The 18,792-nt window shown below is 46.7% G+C and overlaps 1 protein-coding gene across 1 annotated transcript; it reads left to right on the top strand.

Moving 5' to 3' along the window:
* Positions 1 to 2,129: 2,129 nt before the first annotated feature.
* GMNC (geminin coiled-coil domain containing) lies at positions 2,130 to 7,746 on the top strand. The gene is made up of 5 exons (XM_087739718.1): positions 2,130 to 2,207; positions 3,049 to 3,211; positions 3,314 to 3,399; positions 4,834 to 4,950; positions 6,490 to 7,746. The coding sequence occupies exons 1-5, from the start codon at positions 2,130 to 2,132 to the stop codon at positions 7,132 to 7,134; spliced, it is 1,089 nt and encodes a 362-aa protein (XP_087595844.1). The 3' UTR covers positions 7,135 to 7,746.
* The last annotated feature ends 11,046 nt before the right edge of the window (positions 7,747 to 18,792 follow it).

Below are 18,792 nucleotides of genomic sequence, written 5' to 3'. Positions count from 1 at the left end.
GCAGGAGGGAGGGAAGGACGAAGCTTCCCCCCGCAGCCACCATTTCTCCCCCTGCGACAGGTGCGGGCGCGGGGTGATGACGTCGCCGGGGCCGCTCGCCTCCCCCAATGGCCGGGCCCGGCGCTCCCGCGCCTCTGAGGCAGCCCCAAGATGGCGGCTGTCTCGGGCGGCCTCAGGCCGAGGCCGCGGCATCCGGAGGGGCTGCCGGAACTGGGCGGCCTCTGCGGAGCCCTTGCGCCTCGCACGGGGTTGCTCCGGGCCCTGAGGGCTCCTCCAGCCTGCCTTGGGGCTGCCTGCCTGGCCGCTCGGCCCTGCGGAGGCTGCCCAGCTGCCTGCCCGGCCTAGAGCCTCCCCTGCCAGGTGCCGGCGGCCTGTGGGCTGCGGCCTGTCCCGGCTTTACCTGCCTCCCCCGGGCCCTTCCCTAGCGTGTTACTGACCCGCCGGGCCCCAGGGTGGCAGTCTCCACCTGGGGTGCGTGCCCGGGGTGAGGGAACCACTGCTGCCACAGCACCCTGGGAAGCACCCTGAGGCAGCCCAGTAAAGGGCGAAGGGACTAAACCAAACCAAGGAGGGCTGTGCTGCGCCTCGGTCCTCGTTGGAAGTGTTTCATAGAACTCGTGTTTCTTGTTAGCCAACAGATGCGCCCCCCCACCCCGGACTCCACGCAGCCATGCAGGAGAGGGGCTGGCACCTGAAGAACGTGGGTTATCACAGCAGTTACCAAATGTACCGTGTAGAGCTGCGGTTTAGGAAGGCTAAAGGGTGACCCAAGGCTGGGTGTGGGGTGGATTTGGAACATGAACCCTTTATAAAATCTCTCTGTTGGAAAAAACGCAATCAAAGTGGGAGGTGGCAGTGATTTTATTTGGCATGGCTGCCAGTTTACTTTGGGCAGCAACCTAAGAAAATATGACAGTAATAAAAGAATGGACGGCAAATGGCCTTCTTGGTTAGTATTGTCCCTGAGTCTTGCTAATGGGGTAACAGCACTGAGCATCCTCCAGGGGAGAAAAGAAAGACCATCCCATATGCCAGCCTGGCCTGCCTTCGGCCCAGCCTTGCCCTCGGTGGGCTGCAGATTGTGTCCGCAGGCAGGTCAGCTTACCTCCCTGAACAGCCCCTGCCATGGCAGGAAGCAGGATCCTGGCTGAACAACTGCTCTGCTGTTAGCTTTATTCCCACCATCCCCTACAGTATTCAAAGACAGACCCTCAGTGAGGAGTTGTTTGGTTTGATTCTTTTTTTCCCTCGGAAAAACTCAAGTCTATCCATGGATTTTAATTGCTGTGGAAATCTGATGTGAATTAGAGGTGACCATATGAAGACAATCTCTGTCTTTCACACACCTGCATATGGCTTTTGCAACATTACCCTGTATGACAATAAATCTTATATCCCTCACAACTCATTCATATCCTGAGATCTTCTCCTGGAATTGTGGGGCTTGACAGGAAACGAATTCCCAATAAAGTGAGACATTTGCAGGAGCTTGTCACTGCAGACTGTATTGTTCTGAAACCTGCACTTTCTTCCTCAGAACTGTCCACAGAAGTGCTCTGAATCATATTTGCTTCTACACACCCCCGGGAAGGCGTGGAAAACCCACTCCCTCAGCCAGGCATGTTGGACAAACTTGTTTCTTCCTGCTGGATTTTACAACGGCAAACAAGGCTTGAAAACAAAACAAAACAAAACAAAACAAAACAAAAAACTCACCAGCAACACCAGCAGCCCTGCTCTGAACATGTGGGATGCTTCCCTGGATCCCTGCTCATTTTCTGGAGTGAAACTCAGACACACCGGTTCAGTGCTGTCCTGAAGTGTGTGGAGGCTTTTTTTTCCCTCTCTCTCCTTCTTTTCTTTTCCCTCCTTCCTTGTGTTGATTTGTGGGGCCAGAATGACTTTGATTTCAGCAAGTTTGCTGTTTATTCACGTCACAAGTTTGACAGCTTTACACCAAATCAGATTGCTGGGTTTCAGGAGAGCTCTGAGGCGTCACTGGGAGCTCCTTTAGATTAAACTCGCCTCCCCGGTCTCCCCCCTCTCCCCCTCCTTCAGAGCCATTTAAACCTCGCTGGGGCTTTAACAGAAACGTGCTCCCAAGACCTGCATTTCATTCTGCCACTAACATGGTAAGTGCTCTTTGCATTTCTCCCGACCTGGAGGCAGAAAAGGAGAAGCTGGTCTCTTTGCCTTGGGGGCTTGCAGTAGGTTTTGTGCCCTCTTTAAGATGGGGAAAGAAGAGGGCTCTCCTCTACCTGCAAGAGCAGCCTCTGCTGCTGTGCCTTCCCATGGGTGAGCAGATTCCCTGCTGGAGGCTCCAAGCTCTGCCGTTGTCTTGCAGAGATTTGGAGCTGCTGCAGATGGGGTTTATTTAGAGGACAGAAAAGGGGTGAATCCAGAGACAACCCCAGGCTTTGCTACTGTGCGGTCTAGGACTCCTGCAGAACTGCAGGGGCAGAAGGGAGTGCGAGCAGCCTGGAGGTGACTCTGCTGGCTTTGTGCTGCTTTAGAGCTGAAGGTGGGAGGAACGGACTGGCCAAGGACAGCCTGGGTCCTCCCTTCACCTTAAACCTACTCAGGACCCTGGTATTTCCCACGGGATTGCAGGAAATCCAGCCACCTTCCTGGCATACCTCTGCTGGGAGCCCCTCGGCTGCGGGGGGCTGCGGCGGGGGCGGCGCTGCCCAGCGCTCAGCCGAGGTAGGGGGGCGGTGCGGTGCCACCCGGGGAGCGGGGGGGGACAGAGCGGGCAGCCGGGCCAGGGCTGGGAGCTCCCACGGGGGCAGGCGGCGCCTGGCAGAGGCGGCCGAGGCTGCGGGGCTCCCCTGCGACAGGTACCTGAGCAAACCCCAGCCGGGGCAGGGGCGGGAGGGGAGCGCTTCCCCGCGGACCAGGGACCAGCCACAGCGCTGGGATGCTTCTCGCCGGGATGCGGCGGGGCCGGAGCAGGGCCGACACCGCCTCCCCTCGGGGCCCGCCGCAGCCCGGGGGTGGGGGGACACCATCCGCCGAGCGCCCCGTCGCCACGGCCCCTTGCCTCCGCAGAGCACCGGCCGGCCGTGCCCAGAGCCGGACCTCGCCGGGGGCCCGGGCTGCGCCTGCCCCTGGTCCGCCCCCGCCGGGGTTTCCAAGGAGACTTGGGCGGCCGTCTGCGCCGCGGAGCCGCCGCCGCAGCACAGCCAGGGCCGGCGGGAGGCTCGGCCGCCGGGTAAGTGCGCTCCCACCGCCGCCGGGGGAGGGGGCCCGGCCGCCGTCCCGCAGCCGGGCTGGGCGAGGAAGCGGGCTAACCCCTCGGCTCTGCTCCCCCCAGGCCAGTTCTGCGCCCCGCAGCTCGGTGCCCAGGACGCGGCGTGGCGGGGAGACCAGCTGTCCTCCCAGCTCTACAGAAACAAGCAGGTAAAGGCTCCGCGCCCCCCAGCAACCTCGGTTTCTCCCCCCGAGGTTCCTGAACTTTGTATCATGTATCGCACCTTCTGGGTTGGTTTATGCCACGTCTCCCTCTCGCTGGCACGGATGTGGGAAACAAACAGTGGCAAAACGATTTATTTGGATGGTTTTTGTTCCTTGCTTGAAGTATTTGTCTCCCCCATGTTGTCCCGTGAAGCTGGAACAACTGTTGTGGGGCTCCCTATTCATCTCTCTCCTCTTACAGCGTATTGCACCAGCTGCCTTGGTGCTAGAGGAGACCAGGGGCTCGACCAGGGAGTCCCTCAGGCTCTGATGATGCAGAGCCTCGTGTTGTTGACTAAAAATGCATAGCGTGTGTCCTCCTGAGTCCACCAGGATTAACTTCATGAGAAATGATTCCACCAGAATTACCTACTTACATGGAGGATCAACAATTTTGACCAACAAGCACTTCCTTGTTACTTCATTTTCTCTCTTCTTTCCTTTTTTGTAAATCCCGTCAAGGGGCAGGAGAAACTCTGCACAGTCCTAGATGAAGGAACCCCAGACAGATCACTCTGATCAAATACTTGGAATGATATTTTGACACAGTGAAGTCGATGGAAATTAATTTACTAACTTCAAGATCCCTGGAATCAAACCCTCATTCCAGACATCAGTGTACTTCTTTCTTTGGCTCTACCTCAATCATTTAAATCTGTGCTTTTCAGCCTGTGGTCAGCAGATGCCCAGGGTCCTTGGCAGAAGATCTTTTGTCCTGCTAAAAGAGTCTCCAGAGCTATGATCAGGAGACAAAAATCTCTCTGCAAATACATAGACTTCCCATGAAAAGGTGTTAGGCATCTGCAAATCAAAACATACCTGTTCAGCTCTTAGGACCAGGGATTGTTTCAGCTCTGTATATATACTGGGATGGGCACAATAGGGTCCAGGATTGAAGGGATCACTGAGTACTACTGTATCATAAAGAATGGCAGCTGCATCTTCCTTCTGCGCTCTACCCCCATGAATTGTTAGTCTGCAGCTCCTCCTCCTCCTTTTCCCCACCAGCCAACTGTAAATGGGAATGAAAGAGGTGCAAAGGGATGCTTACTGCTGCTCAGAAGATCCGGCAGCTGCTGTCATGCTCATGACGGTTTCTGGCTGTTCACAGGACTACCTGTAATTCTTTTCTGTTATTACTTCACGGTTACAGGTTTATTCAGAGTAATCTTCTCAAACACTCGCTAAAGAATAAAGGAAGTAAAAAGTGAATACTGAACAGTCATGCCACTTAGATTTACAGAGACAAGAGGCTGGAGGGGGTGGGTTGAGTTCACAAAGCAAACACCCAGATCATCAAATCCAAGCAGCCTGTACCATAGGGCAATTGCTATTAAGTTACAGAGTCAACATCTATTCATCAATATCTCTATTCCACAGCTCCAAGATACTTTGCTTCAGAAGGAAGAGGAACTTGCTAGGTTACATGAAGAAAATAATAACCTCCGACAATACCTGAATTCTGCCCTGATTAAGTGTTTAGAAGAAAAAGCCAAGGTATTGTGTTCAAACCTGTTGTATAGACGTGTGCAGAAGAAATGGGTTGAATAAGTACCTGCCATTAAAATACATGGAAAGTCTAAGAGTGTAGACAGCCTGTGGTGTGAGATCTATTTAACTCCACAGAGCTCCCAGATTGCTGGTCATGGGTCTAAGGTGATGGTTTCCCCCAGGAATAACATCCTAGCAGGTTCTGACTGTGGAAACAGTGTAGCCCATGGCATGATTAAGTTTAGTTTACAAATAAGTTAGCTATAAGTAAGTTAAGTTTATAAGCAAGGTAAAATTATTCCATCTAAAGCTTTTTTTCAGTGAAAAGTTCAAATGTGAACATGTATTTCTTGAATGTGTCTGTTTTGTCCATTATCCCTTTCGATAAGGATTAATTTTTCCTTTTTTTATGTTTTGGGTGCTTTCTGGTTTATGTTTTCTTTTGTCATCTTCCAATGGTATGTTTTATTCATTTATATTAGAATACTATCTTCTAATTTTTTTCAAACTTATTAATTAAAAAGTTGCGTGTTTTTTTTAAAGGTGAAATACAAAATTAAACACTACAGGTTGGATGAAACATTCTGTTAAACTAAATGTGAAGGGTTTTTTTTAATTAAACATTTTGGTTCTCTGTCTCTCTTCCAAAATAAAGAAAATTGTTTTGTGTCGACTTAAAGACATTTTTTACTATTCCAGACTTGCTCATGAAACCAATCTATTAATTATTTACTCAGCTCTGTGGATTGGGCATGAGGTAAAAAGGCCTGTAAAAAATAGCAGACTTTCCTTTTACATCCTATTCCGAGCTGACAGTGTGGCATGCCCCCTCCCTTCCATGCCAAGACCTGGCTCCTGACAGTGGAAAAGGTCTCCTTCAATGGGCACAGCAGGGAGATATGGCCACCCATCTATGTCACATGGAGGAGATTCCAGTGTGAAACTGCCATGAGAGGTGGCTGAGCAGTCAATTCAAGATGTTGGGGAGCTTCCTTGTTATTCCTGCCTTTCTTTGCCCATCCTGGGATGCCTGAAGGGCTCTCATCCTGGGATAACAGCAACTGAGGTGGATTAAAGAGCTCAGAGCCACTCAGTCTGCTGCTCCAAGCTCTCCCTGTCCAGGATCACACCTGCCCCAGTCTGACTTACCTTTGCATCCACCCTCTCTGTCAGGCTGCCACATTCCCCCCCATACCCCACTCACCTGCCAAATGCTGCTGGCAGCATCAGCACAGAGGAGTGCCGTACAGCCAGGCGGGAGCTCTCATTTCACGCTGTGCTGAGTGAGAATGCGATCAAAGCGCAGGCTCTATTGACATTGTCAAATTCTTCTCTTTCAGGGACTGGGTTGTTGCAGAAACTGTAAAGACACAAAATAGTTAAGCATATCCATATGTTTAAGCACAGGGTGGAAGAAAAAGCATCTTTTATAAGGACAGTAGTAACCATCTCACCCATCTAAGATCTGAGATCAGAAACATGTTGCTTTCAGGTACTAGAAATTCAGATTTTAATCTTCTCTCTCCACCTCATTTTTTTTAATAGAAACTGCTATCCTGCCATAGCCAAAAAACCTGTGCTATTCTCAAAAGCACCAAGAGGAGATTAAAAGAGGACCACTGCTTTGTTCCTCAAGAAACTCCTCATGCTTCCAAAGCTAGAAGGAACCTCTTTAATGAATTCACTGCCTGTGAAGAACAAGCCAGCCCTGCTGTGGACAGCTGGGTCTTGCAGACTTTAGGATTAAAAGACGTCAACACCATTGATGAAACTTCAGCTAACTACAGTGCCCTGTCCTCAGACCTTGGAAAAGACACATACTGCCTGAGCCCTGGTGAGGCAATAGACTATGACCACAGTGAAGGAGCGGCAGCAGTGTATAGCTGCAGCCACGTGCCCCCAGCTAACAGCAGTACCCATCCATGCAGTGAGGACTCTCCCTTCCTTCCTCAGTTTTCTTCAGCACCATGTGTCTCCTCATCAGTGCCAAGCGTTTCCTCCCTCCCAGCCTATGGGTTGCCTTATTTGACTGGTGAATTGTCACCCAACAAAACAGAAGTGGCCTTCACAACATCTCTAAGTCCTCACCGCAACGTGAGAACGCACACCTTCCACCAAGGACAAGCCTTTGTGCGCAGGGATGATGATGGAGGATGGAGATTCACCTGGGTGCCCAAGCAGGCTGAATAACACACCTGCATCGAGGGTCAGCCAGAGGGGACATAGGAGACAGACACTTTATCTTGTGCTTGAGACAGGTTCAGGCATCAAAAATGAGCCCTCCTGGGCTCTGTTAAATGCTACTCTGTCACCTACCCACTCCTCCTTCCCTCACAGATTTTCACAGGTGTGGGTCCAGATTGCACTTGGACAATTAGCTGCCCCAGGCCAGATGTACAAATTGGATCCACCTCTCTTGTGCCTGTGTTGAGATACTTGCTTTTACTTGCTTCATGGTTTTTCTACTACCAGCTATTCCTTGTAAACCAGTAGTTTCTAGGCTGGAGTTCTTTCAGCTTTGATGATCTCTCCCACATGCACCAAACTGGAAAGCATTTTGGGAATACAGTTTGGAAATAGCACCTCTCTCACAGATATCCACAGATGACAAAGGAGGCATAGGTTGGAGGCTGAGGACCAGCAGTTTCTAAGTGATTTGTGTCTCTCTTGGCTACACAGATTGCCTTGGATTAAGGCAGCCATGGGTATTTGTTAATGTGCTACTCTAGGCTGACCTACCTGCAGTCACATGGTGCTGTCATATTCTTTGATGATGCCTCAAAATAAACAGGATTTGCTTCTATTGCCTGGAGGCTACTTAATTACAAGTGATTTAGCAAGTTCAGAGGATTTTAAGAGACTAATGTGTTTACTACGCTGTGTTTTAAAGGTATTTTATCTGCCAGATAAAATGAGTTTAAAAAGCTTGAGCCCTGGAACAGGAACTACAATTGGAGATGCTGTAATGACACTGCCATCACCAGCCAAGGCCCTGGCCCAATATATTAGTGGCAGAAATTTTCTTACCTGTGGGTAATGTACACTCAGAGCACTTCTTTCTTCTGGAAAGGATGCCTTCCCCTTGCCTGCAGCATCCCACTAGTCTTGATGGATTTTCTTCCATGTTTACCTGCCTGATATTGGAAGCACTTATAAAAGGGAGCCATTCCTGGCTTCATAAGCAATTTCTGTGGCTTCAGTGGGGATTTTTTGCAACATCAAGAGCTGCACTTGTGAAACTGGAGATTTTCTTTCTAGGGAACAACTTCTTGACCTCCTTATTCTGATCTCTGAGAGCACACAGAGATTTATCGGCAACCAACATCAGCCCAGAGTCAGGGCTGCTTCCTCCTCCTTCCCTAACCCCATGGTTCCTATGGGAAATGTTTCTCCTGGTTTGGGGAGGCAGTATCCCTTAGCGTTAGAGGGAGTCTTTGGGAACCACAGCCTTCAACACTAGCTCTTGCCTCTCCATGTCTCTGCCAGGCAGTGGTGGGCTGAAGCTATGATCATCACTACCTTGAGAATGCTTTAAAAATCTCTGGAAAGAAGGTGCTCTAGCACTGCACAGGACTTTTTGTAACACTACTAATGATATGAAGTCAACTGACATGAAGTAAGCTCACTGGTAATTTTTTGTGTTACCTTTGTTTTCTGCTTTACAGTAGTTTGATGCCAAAGTATTGGAAATAGAGTGATTTGGTTATTCTTGCTTTCAGAATAGTCCCAGTGACTTTAAGGAAATAATTACATAAGTAAAAATAACTGTATGTGAGGATTTCCATCTAGTGGCTTTTTTTCTTATAGAAAACTGGATATTCTTTTATTTTTAGAGGATAAAAATATCTCAGAAATAGCCTCTTGTGCCTTAGAATCGCAGTATTTGGGATTCTCCATCAGGAGCAGTAGTGATTTCCCAGAAGACTTTTATACAAACAAACTCTGTATTTCTGGATAGTTACTTTAAAGACATAGGGCAGACTTCCAGAAGAGGCAATTTGAAAGCATTTATTGCAGGCATTATTGCACTGGATTTAAAAAAAAACAAAACAAAACACACAACAACAGAAAAATCAAAAACCCCTAAACAAACAATGCACACAGAATACATACAAATATTTATTTGGGAGTTTTGTTGTAGTAAGTAAAAATGTGGCCACCTGATGAAGCCTAGTCAGACAAGACCACTGTTCCTATAGCACTTTTCTGCTTTTCTATGAAAGCGGAAGAAAAATCCTGTGCTACAAACAACTCATTTCTTTCTCAGGCCATTTATTTTCTACTAAACTCCTCTTGCCCTACTATATAAGGTAACATTGAAGAAAATACTTCTGTCACCAGAGTTTTTGTTGGTGTGTGTGGTAGTGTAGAAAATGCCTGACGTTAACATGAATATGCGATGGGAGACCGTGGTATGTGTGGTGTGGGGGATGAACAGCATGCGGGGAACAGACAGCGTGGCCAGAGGACTGCACCCAAAGCAGCTGTAGATGCCACATCTTTCAAAGCAGCTGTAAAACATAAGTAGAGAAAGATCTGTCTATGTTTTCTAACACTAGTGAATACTATTACATATGTATTTCAATGCTACGGAGTCAGCAGCAGTAATAAGTACATTTGTCCTGCCAGCAAATATTAAATCATTTTTTTTTCTCTAAAGAGAGAGAAAAAGCTTTCCACCTGTTTGACATTTCCTTTCCACATTTTTATATCACTGCATGTGAGAACTTCTCCTGCAGAGAGCCAGAACAAAAGTGTCAGATCTTTGGTACAATCTCAAAGTAGGGTTTCAGTAGGAACGAATTGATGCTTGAACCTGTGCCAGCCTTTTGCAAAGGAGTGACTGGCCCCTTGTCTCGTAGCAAATAAATTATAGATGTAAGTGAATAGCTCAATGAATAATTTACCTTAATAGATCCCCTTCTTTTCCTGTGGGTTCCTGAATTTTACTCAGCGTGAAGGTGTTGAGTCCTGTGGCAGGGATTTCTGTCTGAGCCTGGCTTACTTGAGCTCATTTGGGTAGAGGAACCCATGGTGCTGCTCCTGTCAGCTGATGGGTGCTCCTGACCTGCACATGCAAACTTAAAATTCTGGTTTAGACAACTGCTTGAACAAAGGTCTGTGTTAATAATGCTGCTGATCACTGTAGTGGAGGAAGCACACTGGAAAGGAAACAGAAAAATCTCCAAAGCATTTTAGCAAATAACTAAGGGCAATTTATTTTTTCCTGACAGCATCATTTGAACTAATATTTCCTGAGTTATCATGAAGAACAATAGAAACAAGCTACTCTGTGTCTAACACCAACCCCACAGCAAGCAAGTCAGCCCCAAGGTGAGGACTGAGACTCTTCTGCTTTTTTGTTTCTCTGTAATACTACCACAGAGTTCAGCAATGCAATTCTTACTGACAACAAGTCCCAGTGACAGAACCATTCCTTTAATTAAATGTTGCTCCCATTGCAAAAGAAAGCCTTCACTCAGCATACCTCACTCTCAAGTGCCTGGTTCCTCTGAAAATTCATGCAGGTATAATAGATGTGGAAAATGAATACGAGATTGAAGACATCTTATGGCAGATTACTGTCAGGTGGTGGGGTAAGGAGGATGGTTGGGGTGGTGCTGGCTTGGCCAGCTGTGTCCACATGACTTCCTTGGGCCTGAAAGCAGTAAAGCTGTGTTAATGTGGTGCCGCTTCCAGCTTATTTGCTTTTACCTCTTGGTAGAGCTAATGACCTTAGGTGCAGGCTGGGGCTGGAGCAGCAACACTGCTACTAACATGATACTAGCGAGGCTGAATCTAGCTCCTCAGTGTGTAGGTACACAGTGTAGATGCACTCTAGACTGAAATTGTAAAAATCAGCCACAGAAATGGAGCCTAACACACCATCTTTTTCTTCATGAGATAAAATTCTGGAAATGCTTATTTGCTTTTAATTACTGTCCAGTTTGCATCACAGTTCTTTGGCCTGCAAAGACATGGGAGAGAAGATCTTGCCTGTACAAAGCCTAGACTAGGCTTTGAAATGGGGTTTCAGTCCTGGTTTGTGCCTGATGCTGCCTGTTTGCCCTTTTGTATCCATTCCCCGTGGGTGAAACAGAGCCAGAGCCACTCTGCTACTCATAGAAAGCACAAAGTAAAGCCCAAGGAAGCCTGTGACACATTCCTATGCCACAGAACTAGCTAAAGATCAATAGGAATGAAAGCAAAAAGTGGAAACAAAACCCAGTTCTTTGCACAGTCATCACAACTAGGTAGCCAGGAGGTAGCAGAGATGAAGAGTTTCCGCTTGGTGCTGTACTTGTAATTTCAAAAACAAATCAGGCAGCTGGAATAGCGGAGCAGGAGGCAAAAGTTCTGGGTTCTGATATTGCCTCTGGTATCACACTTTCTTTCTGTGCTTTGTTTCCATGAAATCCACCACTGGACCAGTTCATAGAAATTTAACAAGAAAACATGATTCTTGCTGCTGCAAACTGTGTGAGAAGTTCCCTCTTGCCAACGACCAGTACCAGGCACATATACCTCTGGGATAGGGAAGTAGGACTTTAATGGCCCAGGGGCCCTGAGGGCATTCCTTGGGCAGTGGTGAACTTCATTGTCTGTAAATATCCATTTTGTATTAACATATTTGTTTTATTTTTTTTTATTTGAAGTTAGTTTGCTTTATTATGTTTAAAACAATCCATGTTTTTAGAAAGGTACACTAATAGAAGGGGAAGTTAATTTAATGCTTAATACATTGATGTTCGTGATTTCTGTGATTGAAAAAGGCCATGATTGTATGTAAATGTCAATTTTACCAGTGCCATTAAATTATGTCTAATAAATCTTAACATCTAATTGATGCAATTCTTTCTGCCCACTTCAGTTGCAGTTCACACTGCACAGCACCACACCTGGCACCTACACACCTCTCCAGAGGACTGAAAGGGATCTTTATTTCTTGCAAGCACAAGTGTCCACACAAGGAGATGCAATTTTTGATCATAATATAACAGAGGTAAAGATGTAACAGCCACAGGTATGCTCATTTCAGTCTGGGCTTGCACATCTTATTTCAATGATTCATTATTGGTTTGACTCAGAAATAGATTCCATGCTACAAAATGACTAGGACAGAGGGAAGCATTGTGCTTTTCCTCTGTTGTTTTTGCAGCATCAGGCTCTCTCACTTAATAGACTTATACCTTCTCTCTTAGGCAGCTGAGCATCCTGATCCAGAGCAACCCAATTCATCATAGTACTCCGAGTACTCCTGATTTTGACTCTGAAATGATGAATTGTAAAAATGGCACTGAGGTGTCATGTAAAGAGACTGAAGATGAGAGAGAAAAGCATGAGTAAAGAATTCAAACCTCTATTTATTCATCTATACTTGGCACCAAAAGTAAAGCTATATTACTTATTAACTTCCCTTTCTGATCATGGGCAGATCAGCTGGGACCAGAGAGATCTATTTTTCATTGGAACTTGAGTTTGTTTGTTGCTTATTAAAAGATACAAAGTGAGCTTTCCTTAATCTCTTTTGTCCTCCTCTAGAAGCCACAGTAAGTCTGTCAGATGATTCACAAACACTCTGGCTTGTTGCCAGGTGGCTGACATCCCATCATAAAGAGAGAGCAGTCTATAAATAATTTGTGGAATGAGCTGATTCACCTAAAATGCCAGCTCTCCAGTCATTTCTCTGCTTCATTCGTTGTGCATCATTGAATTATTTTGAGGCTAAATATTTACACAAAGTGCAGCCCAAGGAAATCAGTAGAATAATGGTGCAGCACAAGCAACAGATTATAAAAATCAGTAGGGGCATGAAGATCTGGGAGGTCTGAGCTTCCCATTTTCCCTAATTTATTAAAAAATCCCACTCACAAACTGTAGCTGTAATACTGGTATGGTTAGCTGAAACTCCCAACAACTGTCTCAGAAGCTGTTATTAGTCAAGGAACACTCTCTAAATATTCATTTACTAAACAATGTTTGCATGTATAACATCTTCCACCACCACAATATTCCCTGTTAATGAGACAGAACACAGGGTCGGGAATTGGAAGTGTGGGAGCTATACAACACTTTCAGGGGCACAAAATATGTCATTAGATGAGCTGGAATGCAGGCCAGGAATCCTAGCTTCCAGCTGTGCAGATTGAAGGCCTAGCAGCACATTCAAGAGCACTCATGTGCAGCCAATGTCCTGGATGTGCCACCAAAGCCCCAGCTGTGCCGACCACAGCAGCCAGGCAGCTGAGGCCCCCGTGTTGCTGTTGCACACCCAGATGTGCAGCTGAGGGCTGTTGATTCCCAGTTGTGTGAGGCTGAGGCCTCCAGCTTTCACAGTTGGGGGCTTCAGCTGAGGGTGTTTCATTCCCCAGCGGCGCCGCTCAGGTGCCAACCGAGCAGCTGCCGGAGCAGCGGTGCAGCCGCCCGCCCCGCGCCCCCGGCGAGCACCGGCCCGCAGCCCCGGGGCTCTGGCCAGGGTGCTGAAACGGCCGCGCCGCTCCGCCCTGGCTCACGGAGGCGGTGGGAGTACGGAGGTGCGAGAGCATCAGGGCGAGCAAGAAAGCATCCCCCACCAGAGAGGCATCCCGCAATTTCAGACCCAGACGGGGAGGAACACTCCTGTCCAGTTACCAGCAGCTACCGATGCTCAGAGGACCCTGTCACCCATGATGGCCTTTGGTTAGAAGAATGACCTTTCTTTAATCTCGAGGTAATCTCTGCCTGATGACGTGGCTGGGGTTAAGAAAGCAGGGAGAAATACTGTGTGTGCAGGGCTGCGTCCTTGGTAAACAACGGGCACAGTTTACAGGTACAAACATTGCTGGGCTCCTCTGCCCAGGCTGTGAGGTAGCTGGGTAACAGGCAGGCTCATTCCAAATTGGCATGCATGGCCAAGTATCCTACTACACATCAACTGCATGTAGAGAAAGTGTCAACTGGAAAGCTCTCCTTACCAGTGTTATGAACTGCAATTTATTCCAGATACAGAAGGAAGAGATTATCAACTGCCTCCCAGCTAGGACAGTGACACCAAGAAATCCCTGCGATCTTTGAGAAGTAGCATCCCTTGTAATCTCTGAAGCATTGCATGTTTTATTGAGTATCAAGCTCCAGGTATTAAACTTGATACCACAGAAATATTCCTTGCAAGAGAATTAAAATCATCATTACTCTCTCTCTGTTACATGTAGGCTTACGTAAACTATCCAGACAGGAATAGGGGCTCTATTATATTGGAAATTGTATTCAAAATCTTAACCACTCTGTAATGAATTCTCTTCTCATTTCCACTGACTAGGATCCCAAATAGCCTCCCTCTTTTCTAAAAGGTTTTTCCAAGTTACACTATTATAAGTGGGATCTGAAATATATATAGTGTTTCTCTGCTCTTTTCCCAACATTCACTGTGGAATTACATGACAGACAGCTGCTAAAATGATTTTCAGTAATCAAGAGACAGAAAATAATAAGAACTGCCGTGCCGCTGATCTATTCTTTGCACATCTAGTCCCATTTGAAATCCAGCAACACAAAATTATCTGACAATTTCAAACAATGGTAAAAAAAGGAAAATCTATGTAAATAGAAAGCTTCTATGCAGATTTGGGTTTTAAAAAAAGTTGGCATCTCTTTTGGTTATAAAACCACACAGTTCCAAGACACAAGTAACTCCTCTTTCCAAGAAATACACACTCCTGGCCAGCCCTAGACAAAATACTAACCTGACAATAGTGTAACCCAGGTCAGCTCAGTTACAAGCTCTGAATATTACTGTAAAACAAGTAAGAATTCAGCTCAGCAGTATTCACACTCAGTTATAACTGTTGTACCTACTTTGAACTCCAGTTACCTCACTTGGACATGGAACTAAACAGAACAAGTAGGAATGACAGAATCCCTTCTTGCTTCAGGAAACAGGGCTAATTTTGATTACCTATGGGTCATGAAATATTTAATGATACCTTTCTGCAAGTGAATGGAGAAGTCATGATTTAATACTGGTAGGTATTGTTTAAACCTGCCAACTTCAGTTTCCTTCAAAGATTGATATTAGCCTGATATGTTTTCTTGCCTTCTTACCTGAAGCAATCAACAATACTGCTGTGTGAAAGACGCCGTGTTCCTCCACAATTGCTTCATTTCAATGAAAGTATTTTGCTGAAATGGGTAATTTTTTCAATCTGTAAAAATTGAGCTAACCCACTGAAATCAGCATGAGTTAGTACTACCCCTGAGAACAAAATGGAGCTGAAAGAGCTTGAAGTTTCTTCTTACTAAAAGTCCTTTTATCAGAATGAAATATCATTACCTCAATGGCCCTGTGGCCATTTCAGAGGTATATAAACATTTGCTACCTATCTGTTAGCCATTCAATTACTAAGATCTTGATACTGTGTAAATATTTAACTACAATAGAGGATATAAATCAGAGAAAGTGATTCTGTTTCATTCCACTGGTGGCAGTAAATCACAGGCTATTCAGACTACCAGGCTACACCCAAAGAACTGACTGAGCTGTGAACACAGGCAGACATTATCTAAAATTTCCTGTAAAACAAGTCCCAATTTAATTCAGAATTCACAGGGGGAAAACTAGCACTATACCACAACTCCAGGAACCAGGAGCTCTTCCAGACATTTTTATCATATCAGACAGGAAGGGAGAAGCTACAAGTACCCAACTTTTGGACTAGTTCTCCAGAAGATGTGACCAGAACACATGAAAGAGCTGGGAGAGAAGGTGCTATTGAGTTTGAACCCCTGGATACCAATGACACAGGCAGTAGAGAAAAGGAGTGGCCAGTAAATTCTTGTCTCATTCATTTTCTAGAATAGACAATCAGATAGGTCTGAGCATAATTAGAAAGAGCAGCACAATGGGACACAAGACCAGTCAGCCCTTCTGATCCAGATTTCTGTGCTCTGTGCTGTAACAAAGGCCCAGAAGCTGCCACAGCTACTCCACAGATGCAACACTCTGCTCCCCATCACAACAGGGACAGGAGTTTTGTTGCATTCCATTCCCTAAATGCGCTGCAAATTGGAAGTCAAAGTCTCCAAGGACATGGCTTTTTCTATGAGAGTAACAACTGCAAATGGATGGGCTCATGCTCAGCTTTAGACAGCCAGTAGGGACTGAGTCACTGTCACCGTTCTCCAATGAACTGCCCCTGCAATACCCTCTCTTTGGCTTTCTGATGTACAAGTCTTGGTGCCAGCCCTGGGACCAGGATGACAGGTCACACTTCCCCATTTCTAAGAGATAGCTAATACTACTGCTGGCTGGTGTTCTCTGTCAGGACTTGTTTATTCTCACATCCTCATTTCTGCGTGTGCCATCCTCTGCCATCAAAACATTTCAGCCAGAGAAGCAATTGTTGTCACCCCAGTAGCTTACAGAGCCCTGCTGCAGTGTTGAAAGGGACACCAAGGAGCTGACAGACCAGCCATCTTCAGAAAAATTGAGTAGGAGGGGGATGCCCCTACCAGAAAAGTGTGTCCAACCCTACCAGCAACATATCATTGCCCCGGGACATCTCACTCAGGGCCTCTCCTTACCCTTTGCTTTGCTCTGGAATGGGCACTTTAGCAGAGAGGAAAGCAAGTCTTGCTAACAAAAAAAAACGAGAAATGGGTTTATTTCCATCCTTCTATGGCTTGGGGTTTAGCCTCCCTGCTTGCAGGATACTTCATCTCGCCAGTGCCACCTGGTGGGCCCCCGCTCTACAGGCCTGCACCCATGGGGAGGAAGAGGAAGGTGCAGTCAGAGGGCCTGAAAGAGTCAAAATAATCTGCAAGAGACCATGACGGCAGAGAAGGCAGGCATAAGTTCCCCCCCCCAAAAAAAAAAAATTTCCAAGATGCATGGCTTCACTTGGGGCTGCTGACAGCACAAGTTAGTCTGCCTCTGCAAGGGCTGATTAGAAGAAAAATTCCCTTTGCCAGCCCTGCTTTTCCACTTGGCCCATGTGCAGGTACAAGTTTAGCAAGTGCCTGCAAGCCCCAGTGCATACAAACAAGCCTTGTGCAGCATTATATTTTGGTTTTCTCTACCCCCCCTTATGGCCTCCCCTGGCTAAAGTCAAAGAAATACTGAAGCACATCCAAGTAAATCAGCCTATTGCATTTTCTCATCAGCTTAAAATGCTCTCCTTGATGCCAAAAAAATGACAATTCTCTGCAGAACCAGGCTTGCAGGATGGTTGTATTGAAGCTATTTCTCTTTGCCTTGCTTTCTTGAAAGGCATGTTGGCAGAGGAACATGTCTCCAGACTCTCAAGTCCAGTGCGCCATACTGAGCACACAAAATGCATGGGTCTGATGGAGTGCAGAAGGTGTCCCGGCATGAATCTGCTCCATGAGCACTTGCCTCCTACCATGGTCATCCTAAGACAGGTCAAATTAATTGCACCATAACTGACAACTGCTAAATAAAATCCTGTCAGAAGACAGGAGCCCAAATGTGCTTGTGTGTCAGCCACCCTGAGCCAGAGACCTTTAGGGTCTCTCAGAGCCCTGGCCTGACAGCAGTGACTCAGGCCCTCTTGTGTGGCTTGAGCAGAGGGGAGAGATGCACAGTGAGGCTGGGGTTGGCTGTGGGATGGCTGGGGCATGGGGAGTTCCTAGGATGGCACAGCTGCTCCTTACACATGGTGCAGGTGATGTATTCATAAAAAAGCAAACCCAGTATCCCCCAACAATCATGTTCTGCAACACTACACAATCCTCTGTCCTGCATCTGAATGGTTAAAACCTTCATAATGTCTGTCACTAAGGAAAGCTCAGGCTGCCTACAGCTAACTGCAGCACTTCACCCTGCTCTCCTCTTCCACAGCAATATGCACACACACAGAGCAACAGGGAGGAGAGGCACAGAACCCCAAAGGAAAAAGGAGGGTGAGAAAAGTGGGTTATCCAGTATGGAAACAACCACCATTTACCATAATCACTATTTCTAACACATTATTTGAACAGGTCAAACCCTTCTGTAAAAAGCAGGGGCTGAATATCAGCTCAGATGAAGGAATTAATTGGTAAGTTGCTTGGGACTAGCTCAGAAACACCCATTTACAGTAGTTTGGAGAAATTTTGGAAGGCTAGAACAGAAATAAAAATATAACCTCATCCTGGCTGTTGCCAAGTCCAACTCAGAGGAGATAACATGTGCAAAGGGAAGCAGCAAAGCTGGAGTAGAAGGGAGCAATACTTGTATGCATTCCTTCCTTATTGATTTAATTTTCAGCCCACTCTGGAATTGGCTGTTCATTTCAGCCTGGATGCACTCAGCAGTTTGTGACACACTGTGCTGTTTTGGTCTGTCGGCTGTGTTGTGCCTGCCAACATTTGTTGAGAAATAACAGGAGGTCACACATGGTGTCAAAAAAAAATACCCCTGGCACAGTGCATAGAAAAAGGCATTGTATTAGTGGCAATGAATTCAGACCTACTGATGGTGGAATTAATGAAATCCGTGGCTGGCGCTCTCTTCGCATCCCAACGGAGGCTACAACGAACAAAGCAAATGTACTGGCCACTAGCCTGCAAGATCAGCAAACCATGCTTGTCCAAGGCAGCTGGAAGCCCGTTGCCTTCCCTGGCAGGCCCTGGAGTGGAGAAGGGAGTTGCAGTGCTTACCTCTCTTCTCTGACTCTAAGGCAACAGGAAACCAAGAGACAGGGAAGCAAGGAGGTAAGCAATGCTCATGGAGGAAGAAGGGCAATGAATGTTGAGGAGCGTTTAATGATTATTTTACTTTGGCTTTCTTGGTTTCTTAAGCTCTTTTTGATCTAGCTACCACAGAGGAACTTCTTTCCCTTTGGTTCTTATTTGCCCTGAAGCTAAAACCTA

This window comes from Nipponia nippon, unplaced genomic scaffold (genome assembly GCF_047370975.1).
Source record: "Nipponia nippon isolate SJK-2023a ecotype South Korea unplaced genomic scaffold, ASM4737097v1 scaffold_7, whole genome shotgun sequence".
Lineage (NCBI taxonomy): Eukaryota > Metazoa > Chordata > Aves > Pelecaniformes > Threskiornithidae > Nipponia > Nipponia nippon.
Note: the sequence above shows the minus strand (reverse complement) of the source record. Positions and strands in the feature narration are given on the sequence as shown.

What these genes read in the sequence shown, in the direction of transcription:
- GMNC (XM_087739718.1), top strand. Translation starts at nt 2,130, where the DNA reads ATGGTAAGTGCTCTTTGCATTTCTCCCGACCTGGAGGCAGAAAAGGAG. An exon ending in GCGGGAGGCTCGGCCGCCGG is followed by an intron (nt 3,212 to 3,313) that starts GTAAGTGCGCTC and finishes TGCTCCCCCCAG; the next exon opens with GCCAGTTCTGCGCCCCGCAG. An exon ending in GTTTAGAAGAAAAAGCCAAG is followed by an intron (nt 4,951 to 6,489) that starts GTATTGTGTTCA and finishes TTTTTTTAATAG; the next exon opens with AAACTGCTATCCTGCCATAG.